This window comes from Magallana gigas, chromosome 3 (genome assembly GCF_963853765.1).
Source record: "Magallana gigas chromosome 3, xbMagGiga1.1, whole genome shotgun sequence".
Classification (NCBI taxonomy): Eukaryota; Metazoa; Mollusca; class Bivalvia; order Ostreida; family Ostreidae; genus Magallana; species Magallana gigas.
Genome location: NC_088855.1, coordinates 14,513,563 through 14,527,541, shown reverse-complemented (window position 1 = coordinate 14,527,541; position 13,979 = coordinate 14,513,563). Strand labels below are relative to the sequence as shown.

Genomic DNA, 13,979 nt, shown 5'->3' with positions numbered 1-13,979 from the left:
ATATAATAAAATTATGAAGAAATGAACTAAACATTCATTGTTGATATCAATATTTTATTTTTATCTCATTTCCCAATAAACAAATCTCAAATCTTTTTCTTCTCTAAAGAGAAGTTTCAGTTCAAATGTGTATCACATTTTTGCTTTGCTCACAGTAATTAACTGTCAATACCAAGGTTGGATTCAAAATCTGCTGCTTGCTGCTTTCATGACAAATCAAACATGCTTGAACTTGGTATGCACAGTATGTGTATTGCACGTTGTCAGCGTGGACTATTCTGTAATGACAGAAATGTTTACATGGGTGTGGTTGACGCAGAAGGAATCACGTTGAGTGCAGGACTGGCGGGAAGCTCTTGGCCAGGGCATCTTGCGTTGGGTTGTGACTGGTACTCAGTACCACGGCAGTTTCTACGGGGACGAGCACACCGTCACTGCCCACCATGTACAGCTGGATCTGGGGCGTGTTCTGTAGGGCCCCTGTCAAATAAATAAATGCATAAAAAACTTTAAAATCTTTGTACGTGAAAATTGAGGTTTATGTTTGTATGTCGCCAAAATTTTGAAAATAAATTTTTTTTAAAAAGTTGGGGAAAGGGGTACTTTCATCTGGGGGCGAAAATAGATACATTTTACTAGCGTTTACGGTTCTGTTTTTAGATGAATAGGTAAGAATTGAGAATTAATTAAGTAGCTCTCTCTCTCTCTCTCTAGCTCTCTCTCTCTCTCTCTCTCGTTATGTGCATTGAATTGAATAATCAGGGACGTATATACGTCTCTGGAATAATTTAGTTAGACAACTCAATTATAAGAGAAAAACCTAATTTCTTCTTTAAAAGATGTATCTTATAATAAATATATGTAGTTTTATCGTACATGTTACTTCACTGCACACATTGACCACAGACACTTGACGTTTAAATGATTTCATTTTTTTTAATCATGCTTTAAGAAATATTTTAAGCATCAAGTGCCTGTGTTATATAACGACACACAAATCATTTATAGTATCATAATTTACCTTCTATGGGCAATTTTTTGATGTCATCTGATAGAGATTTCCTAAACGGCAACCACGTCCCCAGACTCTGAAAGTATTAGATTTGTATTGTTTTGTGTTTATTTTTGAGATAATATGTTTTACGGTGCGACCGTTAGGGCGAGCACAGCATGTGATCAAACAATGAATTATAATAAATTAATAAAATAAAATTAACAACGTGAAATTTGAATGCCAAAAAATAAAACATACCTATTTTTCAGTAATTTTTCATTATTCATAGTTTATAAGATTTGTTATAATTTATTTATTTATATGTAGAACAATAGTTTAATCTCAGATACAATGTTGTTAAATAATAAAGATTTTAATATATAAATATTCATTGCACTGCATCTCCTCTTTTAAAGTGATTGTGATTATGATTGATTGATTGATTTCCCCCTTTTTTTTTGCAGTAGACATTTTTTCTTAAACTTACATATAAAACTTGACTCATCATAGAGCTCCCCCCATGCTAAATTTTTTTTCATTTTTGTCAATTTATACATAGAAAATCGACTTACCATGGATTTGCCCCTCCACTTAAAAAAAAATAATTAATGTTTAATTTTATTTTTAATTTACGCTTAAAAATATTTGCTTATCATGTTAAAAGAACATGGTGTTGCCCCCCCCCCCCCCCCCACACACACCTGCATGTAATAAATGGAAGTGAAAATAAAGAAACCATTGAACTGATAAAGAGCTGAAGGATTAGAATTTTCATGATTTATATTTCTTTTTGCTTGCAAAGATTTTTTGGATGAGGCTGCCATCCACCCACCCACCCCCTTTAAAAAAAGGCGCTGCTACGTATAACGTTACGTTTCAGGAAATTACCGTAATTATAGTGAATAAAATATTTGTGAGCATTCATCCAAATTAGTGCAATTTACAACTGTTTCCTGTATCTGAAGAAATGTCCTTATTCGTCAGCTGTTCTTTATCTTAGCCTTTGCAAGATTTTAAGAGGATTTTGGTCATTTCAGCAGATTTACAATAACTTCAATTAGAGTAATTTCCCCTTATCAGTGCTTATTGTGACGTCAAAGCTGACGTTGGTTAAGTGTCGTCTTACTCTTTAAAACTCCCCTGAGAAATAAAAGTATGCGAAGTATACTGTTTTATTTACTTAAAAAGCATGATGTTCTTAAAATTACACATCTTATAAGCTTTTCAAGGGTTTTACTTTGATTCTCGGGAGAACGTGAGGTTGGAACGTGAGGTTGGAAACCATTGGTATTATGAATTGTGGGTCAAAATTTACTGACTCCGAAAAAATATATCGGATCAATGTGTAAACGTTTGTGACGTCACACGATTATTTTTGATTGAAAGTGTACTGAGGTGAACTTTAGAGGTAACATTGACTGTATGTCGCTTACATCGTTATTGTTTTTACTGTCTAAATTTGTCTTGCTGATTCTCGTGAGAGTGTGAAGTGATAAAAATTGCCATGATTACAGGGAACTACTGGGACGATTAAAACGATGCATTACTGGTCCGATTTACTGACGCCAAAAAAATCCGTTGAATGAATGTGCAACTAGTCCGAATTTTCTATTCACACACGCCTTGCCGGTAGAGCTCGCTTCGCGCCGGCGCTGCGCGCCGGCGAGCTGCGCTCGCTATTAATCTGTATACAATGCTTCATAATCTGATCAATGTGTTAAAATAATTCAAAATACAGTATTTCATAATTGAATAGTTTTTAAAAATGTAAGAATTGTAGAATCCAAAGGGAATTTCGAACTCGTGACCCATTTACAACTTATTAAGAAGTTTATCAAAACTTATCAAAAGATATACGTTTAACAATTATTATAGAACAAGGACTGACTGAACACAACTTCTAAAAATCGTAGAACCGACTTTATTTCGCTGGCAGAGGGTTGTCAATCCGGGCTTTGATCATGTATAGTCAGATTCCATCGGATGATTCAAATAATTCAAAAATAAAGCAATGAATTGTTAAACTCTAAATAAATTATAAATGAATTGTTAAATTCTAAATAAATTATAAATGATTTGCTATACTCTAGATAAATTATAAATGAAGTGTTAAACTCTAAATAAATTATGAATATTTGTTAAAATATTTTATAAAATGAGAGAGAGAGAGAGAGAGAGAGACCTTTGAAGACGGCTCAATGATCCTGGCAAAAGCATCCTCAAAATTCTGTGGTCTCCTTGATTTATTCTTCCTTTGAACCAGTAACAAGTCTGCACTATTTCTCTTAAAATGTGGATGGCGATAATCAAAGAAGACTGGGTCGGAATCATCACTCACTTTGAGGGAAGCTCTTTGGTTGACTTTCTGAAATCCATAAAAGTTGAGTTGACGAATGAAACTGCTGAAACTCGTTGTTTGGAAAGGTCTGTGGGCTTTCGATAAATACTCTGTTTCGAACACGGTCTTGTTTATTCGAACAACGGTCCCTTCTTGGTTCCATCCAATAGCATCTGTTTGACAAGTATCAATAATTTTTCGAAGTTTCACCGGGAAGCGTAAAATTTGTCCATCAGAATTTGGAAGAATAGGTTCTTCGTCCATGATGCCAAAATGTTCGTGGGTGTTTCCCTCTAAAATTATATAAAGAGCAAGTGCACGGTTTCTGTTGTAGTATTCGAACAGCTTCAGCAGATATAACGTTTCTGTGACGTCATTTAATGACGTGACGCACTTTCTTTACGTTCTCTACTGTAAGCCTTTTCCGACACGCTTTTTTGAGTGTCTCCACAAAAATGTTAACATTTATTACAAATGCTCTGCAAGCATTAAAGAGAAGAAAAATATCGAAATTTTTAAATGAAATAAAGAATTTTAGTGAAAATCTTTAACGCAATCAATTATTTTTCCCCTATTTTTTTTCAGTCTGTTTTGCAGTAACGTTAGAGGTCTTTGATTTTTCAATTTTATATATTTTAAAACGTTTGATTTTATTACGCAATAGCAATTTTTTTTTATAAATCATTATAAACTGTTTGTACGTTAATTCTCTGAGGGACTGGGTTATGTAATTTTGCGCAAATCTTCTATTGTTGATAAACTAATAATTTTACAGATTAACTATCGGGCTCGATGTTCATTATTTAAAGAACAATGGCGGCAAGTTTGGGAGTGCTTGGCGAACCAACGAGTAAAAATGTTTTATCTTGCAAATTACTCGTTGTTGGAGCGGGTGGCATTGGTTGTGAATTACTCAAGAACTTGGTTCTTACAGGTTTCCATGATATAGTCGTTGTAAGTTTTATTTGTGAAAGTATTTTCTATTGAACAGAGAAGACGGAACTTCAGCATTATTTCATTGTTTTCGCTTTATGTACTTTAATGGATGGGCATATGGCGATTCTGGCGTTCACAGTTTGCCCGAATAATCAAACATAGAATCAAAAGTTATAGTTCAAAAATGCAGTAACGTAATTTTTAGAACAGCTATGACGTCATGATTATGACACAATGGGCGAGTTCGATCATTAATTTTACTCTCTCCCAAGTTTCTGCATCGACTACTTTTCATTCAATGTCTCAATGATTGTGAATAAGTTTGTGCCCAAACTATATTTATCCACTAGAACTTGTAGAATAAAAGAAGTCCAGATTTTCTGTATTTATATAAACCCTGTACTGCTTCAGGTTTCAATACACACCCCAAAATAGAATTCTTTGGGGATTTTGCATTGCAAACAAATGAAAAGTACAGTCAAACTTTGTTATCTTGAAATAGGTAGGACTGTTTAAAACTTCAAAATATCCAATTATCTGAGATAATAGAGGGTAAAATACTTGAAATATAAGTGGTTGGGATGGACAAATCACTTCGAAATATCAATTGTATTCAAGATATCGAAGTTCAACTGTATCTGGATGATAATGTTAAAAAATTGTGTGAGGTGTTCTGAATATAACCTAATGGAGAAAAGATGTTAAAATTTCTAATCTGCATAAGAAATTTTTGTTTTGTTCATATTAATTTCTCTGGGTAAAATGGATGAAGTGCCAATGCTGAAATATTGGATTTTTTCCTTTACATCAATTTCAATTCTTTAAAATTGAGAGGCACTACAATGACCATAGTTTGTGATCAAATTTGCTCATTGGCAATGTAAGTGGGGAAGTCCAAGCTTTTGATTTCTGATGTTTTCTTATATCAGATTTGGTGAAAATCCAGGAAAACATCAGAACTGGCATCATTACAAAAATTGGAAATTCGAACTCTATGTGTGGGCACAAAAATATTTTGGGGATCCATCTCTGTTTCCATTTTGATCGTTTTGCAGATATCCAATTATCTACCGGTATTTGGTTATTTTAAATATTATCCATAGGTATGATCAGGTATCTACTCCTTCATGTGTTTTTCATAAATAAATCTTCTTTTTCTAAATCCATTGCCTCCATTTTTGTGCATTTACACAAACATTTAGAATAAAAGTTAAAATCAAATTCATCCAAGTCGCAATGTGTTTAACTTATCTAATATAGGACGTGGCCTCTTTCTTGAACTTTCTTTATTTGATTTTTTTCTTACAGGATAGTGAAAAACAATTATAGGCAATGTAAATTGATGTTTACAGATGTACATTAGAAGCACAATTTTTTTTCAACTCATGCCAAAATTGAAGAGAGCATTTCATATTTGATGTATGCATTTACATCATTGAATTATTTATTAAAAAGTTTGTAAAGGTTTGTAACATTGTAGGATAACTGAATTTTTCATCAATTATTTGGTTCCTATATGTTGATACATGTATATGTAATTTATTTTTTTAGATTGATTTGGACACAATTGATGTGAGCAATTTGAACAGACAATTCTTGTTTAGAAAGGAGCATGTTGGAAAATCCAAAGCACAGGTGAGAGCCAGTGGAAAATGCACCAAAACCCATTTATTAAGAAAAAATAATTGGTTGTATAAGATTAATAAATGAGCACTGCAAAGTGAAATTCGTTCCTCCTACTATATGTAGTTTTAAAACGGATCACTTGTATAAAACAAAGGAATTAACCTATAGGGCCGGCATTGGTTTCTGTATTTACAAAAAGCATATTGATTTCCATTCCACTTCTTGATTTTAGGCCATTTACAGTAAACTTTATTTTTTCTGTTATTTATTAGGTTGCCAAAGAAAGTGCTTTAAACTTTAACCCCAATGCAAAGATTACAGCCTATCATGACAGCATTATGAGGTATTGTATTTAGCTGTACCAGTGTGTGAGATTGTTACTTATTGTATGAACTGTTATATATTTGTGATAGAATAACTATAAGTTCATGGTCTAATATTGCATTTGAAATATTTTTGTTTACCATTTCAGTCCAGATTATGGTGTTGATTTCTTTAAAAAGTTTACGATGGTTATGAATGCCCTCGATAATAGAGGTGAGGGATCTTTATCAAATGTATCTAAACATAGTTACCCAGTAATGTATTTGCAATCCGTATATTATCAAACTTAACATTTTATTGTCTGTCTTTGTAAGTTGAAGACAATTCTATGGCAATCTAAATAAAAAATCTAAACAAAATGCTTATTTGTTTAAAGTTCATGAAAAAAATTTTCCACATGATTTCCAGTGTGATTATTTGTTAAGTATTTATATCTGCAACATTGAACATGTTAAAAATAATTTGATGTTCCATATTGTTTTTGTCAGCCGCCCGGAATCACGTAAACAGAATGTGTTTGGCAGCAGACATTCCTTTGATAGAGAGCGGCACAGCGGGGTATCTGGGGCAGGTCACGGTCATAAAAAAGGTAAAGTTGTAGTAATTGAAAGGTCATTCACAACAAAGAATAGGTACAATGTAAGTAATATGGTGATAAGTTATTTTCCAAAATTCATCCTCCCTTAATATTTCCATTTAACACTTTGAATATCTTAACAAGACTCAAGGTCACAGTCAATTTGAAAATAAATGCATGGTCAAGATCATTGAAAGATATTCTATATTATTGGTGTATTGAATATAATTAATTTTAAAGATGTACAGAGTATGATGGGGGAAAATATGAAAATAGCTTTTGAATTTAGCTGTTGTATTGATTACTGAACTTCTCCTGAATGTTGAGTAATCTTCCACAATTGATGTGTATCCTGTAGGGTTTAACAGAGTGTTACGAGTGTCAACCTAAGCCTCCACAGAAATCATTCCCCGGATGCACCATTAGGAACACACCATCAGAACCCATTCACTGTGTAGTGTGGGCAAAACATTTATTCAAGTAAGTGTGTTTTATTGATACTTTAGATGCAAAAAGAAATTGTGCTAGGAATTCCCAACCAGCCACATATTGATGTTGATGCACTTTCTTGTTCATTGTGTAGAGGATTTTTTCCAAAAATCTATTTGCATGTATTGAATTAAGTATCACTTTCCTTCTATGGCAATTTTGGGTGTGAAATTGTGAACTAAAAAATCACTGTCATTGGAGTATTCACTTAATGCCTAATCCTAAGGTCAGCTTTTGGTTTGAAGATATCGTATTGAAGATATTATCATTAATATTTTGATCTTTCTTGTAGTCAGCTGTTTGGAGAAGAGGATCCAGATCAGGATGTTTCTCCAGACACAGAAGATCCGGAGTTAACAGGTACTGACCTCTAACAAAGAGGCTGTCTTTATGGATTTATTTCTCATTTATTCTGGAGTTGAAAGACAGAGAAAATATTATTTTCATGGGAAAAACTCTTGTTGTGTGATTTGAATATATATGACATTACAATCTGAAATTGAATGTAAATTAAATACATGTTCAATTTTTTGTCTTTATCTATTATATGTGTTGGTATGGGACTATGGGTATATGAATGATACAACCTCTGTGTTTAAACCCACAGCGGAAGCAGGTCAGACTGCCCTGGAGCAGAAGGAACAGTCTAATGTTGCTGGCGGTATAGAGAGGAAGTCAACACGGACATGGGCAATGGAAACGGGATATGATGCAAAAAAAATATTCAACAAGGTATGTTAACCTACGTAAGTGAAGGTTAGTTGTTTAAAAACATTATTGATCTCATGGCATGAGAAGTTTCACACTTGCATTGTGTTTTCTTATTTGTTGTCTCTTGTGTGTGCAGTTATTTAGGGATGATATCAAATACCTGTTATCAATGGAAACCCTTTGGAAGAAAAGACGACCACCTAATCCTTTGGATTTCGATAATCTACCTCACACAGGTATCTGTTTACACCTGTCTTTCAATCTGTTTACACTTTCACCAATGCCACAATAATTTTGAATGTACTATAATATTTCTTTGAAACTTTATTTGTTTCTGTTGAATATAAAAAAAATATTGTGCTATGGACACTAAAACTAACATTATTTATCATAAAAGATTGTGTAAAAAATTCTATGTGTACCAATATACATGTATGTCAATGTAATGTCATTCAAATTGAAGGGATTTTGACATATTTTTTATTGCAATGTAGCTTATCCATTAATGCCATAAACAGGAACTTGCTCTAACATTGTACATATATACTGGTATAATATAAAAGAATTTAAATATGATTCAGCAAGAAGTTTTGCTTATAGAAATGTGTGTCTTTTAACAGAGTGTTCTGAGCCGTCCACTGTGATGCGGGATCAGCGAGTCTGGTCCATGAAGGAGTGTGCCCAGGTGTTCAGTGACTGCCTTGCCGGGCTCAAGAAGGAGTTCTCCAATCAGGGAGAAAACGGCATGCTTGTGTGGGACAAAGTAAGACTCTGTCCATAAATGATGCTTGTTTTGGACAAAGTAAGACACTGTCCATAAATGATGCTTGTTTGGGGCAAAGTAAGACATGTCCATATATGATCCTTGTGTGGGACATATTTAGACACTGTGCATATACAAGCCATTAAATGCAGAACTATTCATTTAATAGTGTGTAAAGTATTAATTTGAATGTGAATTTTGGTGAATTCTTTTTCCAGGATGATGAACTTGCAATGGACTTTGTGGCATCCACATCCAACATTCGATCTCACATATTTGGTATAAACCAGAAAACAAAATTTGATATTAAATGTGAGTATTTGGGTAATCCTATATACTGCAGATTCCTAATTAAATGCAAAGAAATAATTTCTGTGTAGTATCGTGAGAAGCAACCCTCAGGATTTTTAAACCTCGCTTTTATTTTTCAGACACTTTTGAACTAAAAGAAATGATAACAGAAAATAAGTGATTGCGATTTTATAGTCTCACGATTTGATACTAAATGATAGAATCGCGAAATTAAGTGTACATAGCGTAAAATAAGGACTTTACAGAAGATAAGTTACCAGTAAACTTAAGATTAAAAATGGCATTATTCACAAACATATCAGTACATATGAAAATATGGGTTCTTCAATTTCATTGCTTTTCCATCATTAAGAGACCTATATATCATTTGACATGTTTTTTTCAGCCATGGCTGGGAACATTATTCCTGCAATAGCTACAACTAACGCCATCATTGCGGCCGTGATAGTAATGGAGGGATTAAAGGTGCTTAATGGAAGGATAGAAGAATGCAAACAGGTACATACATGTACTATAAATCATAATTCAATTCTTTAAAAGATGGAGAGGTCAAGTTTCATGGATATGTTGAGTGGTATCCTTATTCTATGGATAAATGTTCATGTATGGGATTATTTTTCAACTTAAATATGAAATACCAATAATGAAGGGCAAATGACAACCATGATTGTCATGAAATTTATTTAATTCAGAAACCTCTAAAAATTTGCCAGTTTTTTTTAGCTCCCTTGCATTTCTTTGAAAATAGATCTACCTAAACAGACAACCCAATCCCAGGAAGAAACTGTTGGTTCCGTGCGCCCTGGACAAGCCCAGTCCTAAATGTTACGTGTGCTCCTCAAAACCAGAGGTGACAGTGGTTCTAAATACTGAAAAAATGACCATAAAGACTTTGGAAGATAAGGTAATTCAGCAATTACAAAATAGCTGAAAGTTTACTGTAGTGTAAGCTATGTTTAATGAATTGTGAACAAACTTTTCACTTTTACAAAATTTAGAGAATGCCACAATTGCAAATATTTTGAGCTTTTTAACATATATACATGTAAATTAAGTTTATCACCGGTAACATGAGCTTGGTATTTAAAATTATAGTCACCTGGAACTAATGAATTAATCACTTTTAAATAAAGTTTTTGCCATTAATAAAGGCTGGTATAAGGTACACCCACATGCATGGTATCCTATACTTGTATCTGGCAATAATCAAGATGATTTATAGGAGTTATCCTGTAAATTATGATGAAAAAATTTACTCTTTATTGATGTACATAATAGGAAAATGGTGCTTTTCTTCTAACCTGGGTATTTGATACAAAGCCACAGATCAGTTGAATTTTGCGATTAATAAAATGCCTTTTGATAAGGTTTATTCAGAAGTATGCATGTATTCACTCATGATTCATTACCTTATTTATGGTGGTTTTTTTTAAAAATAGATCTTAAAAAGTGCACTAGGAATGGTAGCACCCGATGTTGAAATAGATGATGGAAAAGGTACAAGTTTGTTTGCAAAATTACATTTTTATGAAATTAATGTGTGTTGATCAAAGAAGTAGACCAACAGTGGTGTAAAGGAATGACGAAAAACTAATGAAAACTAGCAGTAATCACAGAATGATGTTTCTTTGTTTTGCAGGAACTATTTTGATATCAAGTGAAGAGGGGGAGATGGAAGGTATGTAAAGAAAACAACTTTGGTATAGAAATGCAAGATTGAAGTACATGTATTATCAGAAGGACTTTTCTCTTTAAAGTGAACATTGAGGGAAATGTTAAAAGAAATGCCATGAATATTGAAATCTTTTTATACTGTAGTTTCATTAATTTTCGAGGGTTTCAATTTTCATGGATAAAGTGAAAATCACAGTTTCAAGGATATGTAAATCCGTGGTCAATTACCCTATCAATACAAAATGTAAATAGAAATTGCACTTCAATGAACATTAAATTTCGTGGATCAACTTAACAACGAAATCCATGAAAATTGGCATTCAACGAATATTGATGAAACCACAGTATCTGCACATTTTTCCTTTATTTTTCAGAAAACAATGACAAGTTTTTGAGTGAATTTCATGTTGGAAATGGCAGCATCCTTAAATGTGACGACTTTTTACAAAGTTATGAATTGAAAATAATAATAGCACATAAGTAAGTATAGAAGGTGGCTTAAGATGCTCTTTACCTGAAGGACTATATACAGTATATTGCATTTTTTAGCCCCCAGAAATAAAGTTGTCAAGAGAATTTTAGATATAAGGTTTAAGATAGTTAAAATCAGGTTAAACATAAGTATGTTAAAATGTTATTATCCTGATGACATCATAGTGTTGATATGACATCCTTAAATTCATCTTATTTTCAAAAATAAATGTTTAGAGCAAAAAGTGCGAGTGTTTACCATTTGTTTTTCAACTAGAAAACACCCACTGCATGCTTGTTCAAGTACCATTTTTACAATGATAGGTATGATTAATATCAAAAACATGTGAAAATGGTACTTTAAAAGACATGTGTTCTATGTTTCTAAAGGCAAAAGACCATTCTTTTTATTGTTTTGCAAAGTTACGTGAAAAGGCCTAATTTAGTAACATCATAGAAAAACAGCTGATGAAGAATGATGACTAATAACAAGATTATTTCGATAGACATTTTTTGTTTACTCTTTGATGAAGATATGATTTTAATATAATACTATTTAGAAAAAAAAATTTGGCAGATATTTAACCTTATGAAATATAGTTCCTTAGTTTCAGCCAACAGACTTTTTTTCTTGACAATTGCTTCAGCTTGTGCCATTAAATACTATTTAATTTGATTTTGATTTCCTTTGAAAAAGTAAAATGTGGAACATTGTTTAATACATATATGTTATATAAAGATGTATTTTGTATTGAATACAGTACCAATCTTTCAAACTACTGGGTAATGTAGTACAAGCACTAACACAGGTCCTTAAAGCTGACATGAATTCATAAATACGCATTATTTCCCTTTTATCTCCAACTACCGCCATATTAGTTGTCGATTTCTACTGTTCTGCTCATCGCTACACACCCCCTATATAAGGCCGAGAGCCCCCGTCTTGCTTCACCGCATTCAGGAATTTCATACACCCGAACACGTTACCTTGGACGAAAAGACTTGTAAAAACGCGTTTTGAACAAAAATAATATGACAACTTCACTGGCAAGATATTTCCAATAAACGACGAAACAAGACAGACTGAAATCCATGCGCAGATACTTCAAAAATTCCTCGATAATTGTAGACCGTTTCCCTGTGTATGTTATAACATCGCACATGCGCAAACCACACACTGTGGCAGATCGAGCAATGTCAATTATCGCATGGATTTTATAAACGGGGAGTTTTTGTAGGAACGGATGGAAACGTTGTTACTTTCTTGGATTTACTATCATTTATCTACTGTGTTGGATGTAGTGTCGCCGGGGTTTTCAAGAAGATGCAGACGTTATGCACTCTGTATGAACGACACACGTGTTCGATGTGCATGCGGAGTAAGGCAGCACTGTCTGTGCAAAATAATACGGATACCTTTGACATCCTTTCAAAGAATAAATATATTTGTATTTCATTGATTGTTGTTTTCTTTATTCTTTATTACTACATTTTACCACAATGTGTAGTTCATGCATTTAGAAGTCCGTGCAACGTGAATGCCTCGATCGGAAAGCAACCGACCGTAACTTTCTCAACCGGTATATATACCCCAGTGGCAGTCGAGGAGCGATCGAAACTAATATGGCGACCAAATGCTTTTATGAATTCATGTCAGCTTTAAGTTATCTTATATCACTTGCATGTTCTGTGTCTGAACAAGAATTTCATTGCATGTATTTGTTACCCAGGGATAAACTGGAAGAAGACAAAGAATTTGATGTGGTAGGAGATTTATCAGAACTTCATGCCAAACCATTGGTGGAACAACCGACCAATCAGAATGGCAGTACCACAAGTCACCAAGAAGGTAAGGCATTCAATTTATACAGCCAAATATTGGAGTTTCTGTGATCAAATTGAAATGATTGACATTTTCATTGTTTTACCTGTATTGTCAATTTGATTGGAATTATTAGGTCCAAATCATTACAAACTTACCTTAAATCAATTAATGTATGTACCAATTAATATACCAATTATTGCACTTCTGGTTTTATCATCTTGGTGTATTAGCAGATCAAATGCATGTTATATATTTATAATTATAATTTTATTATATAACATGTACGTTATATATTTTGCAGAGGAAGATGACCTAATGATTGTGGATGAGGTGGAAGTTATTAAATCTGGTACAAAACGCAAAGCTGACCAAGAGCCTGATGAAATCAACGCCAAACGCCCAAAGTCCAGCGGGGATCACAATGATGATATTGTGATTCTATAGACAGGCGTAGGCAGCCTGCAGGAAGACCAAATTCTGAAATAAACTTTGCAAGAGTCAACCAAAAATCACGATATTATGCAAGTAAAAGGTGAAGACAGGACAAATGATTCAAAGATATATTTGAAAGAAAAAAAAGTTTGATAGTTTATTGCATTGATACTTGCAACCGTATCATGTTCCCTATGGGAGTTATAGCCCTTGTCTATTAGTGCTATACATGTACATGTATGTAAAACACATTGTTAGTATGTATAATAACTGTTGTTTGGAATGAGTTTGAATGAAATACAATGATGGAAAAATTAAGAATAAAGTTGCATGTACGTCAATAGTGCGTTTTTTTTTTTTAAATTCAATTTACTTCCGAGATGACCAATCTAGGTCAAGAGATAACGTTGTACTTATGTTTATCAGGTGTCCTCAGGTAACCTTTGGGTTCATGTCAGGTCTTAGAAGAGCGTGTTGTGTCCATGCATTGTGCGTTTAAACAATTTA

At 33.2% G+C, this 13,979-nt stretch overlaps 2 protein-coding genes across 2 annotated transcripts; one reads left to right on the top strand and one right to left on the bottom strand.

Moving 5' to 3' along the window:
* Positions 1-49: 49 nt before the first annotated feature.
* Positions 50-3,702, bottom strand: LOC105331364 (heat shock transcription factor, Y-linked). Its single transcript, XM_011433507.4, has 3 exons — positions 3,177-3,702; positions 1,022-1,088; positions 50-480 (listed from the first exon to the last, which is right to left on the bottom strand). The coding sequence occupies exons 1-3, from the start codon at positions 3,594-3,596 to the stop codon at positions 326-328; spliced, it is 642 nt and encodes a 213-aa protein (XP_011431809.3). The 5' UTR covers positions 3,597-3,702; the 3' UTR covers positions 50-325.
* Positions 3,703-4,126: 424 nt separating this feature from the next.
* LOC105331363 (SUMO-activating enzyme subunit 2) lies at positions 4,127-13,813 on the top strand. The gene is made up of 18 exons (XM_011433506.4): positions 4,127-4,286; positions 5,820-5,903; positions 6,167-6,237; positions 6,367-6,431; positions 6,707-6,807; positions 7,154-7,275; positions 7,577-7,644; positions 7,892-8,016; positions 8,132-8,231; positions 8,616-8,758; positions 8,977-9,070; positions 9,456-9,568; positions 9,819-9,974; positions 10,510-10,567; positions 10,710-10,748; positions 11,119-11,224; positions 12,946-13,064; positions 13,342-13,813. The coding sequence occupies exons 1-18, from the start codon at positions 4,146-4,148 to the stop codon at positions 13,482-13,484; spliced, it is 1,848 nt and encodes a 615-aa protein (XP_011431808.3). The 5' UTR covers positions 4,127-4,145; the 3' UTR covers positions 13,485-13,813.
* The last annotated feature ends 166 nt before the right edge of the window (positions 13,814-13,979 follow it).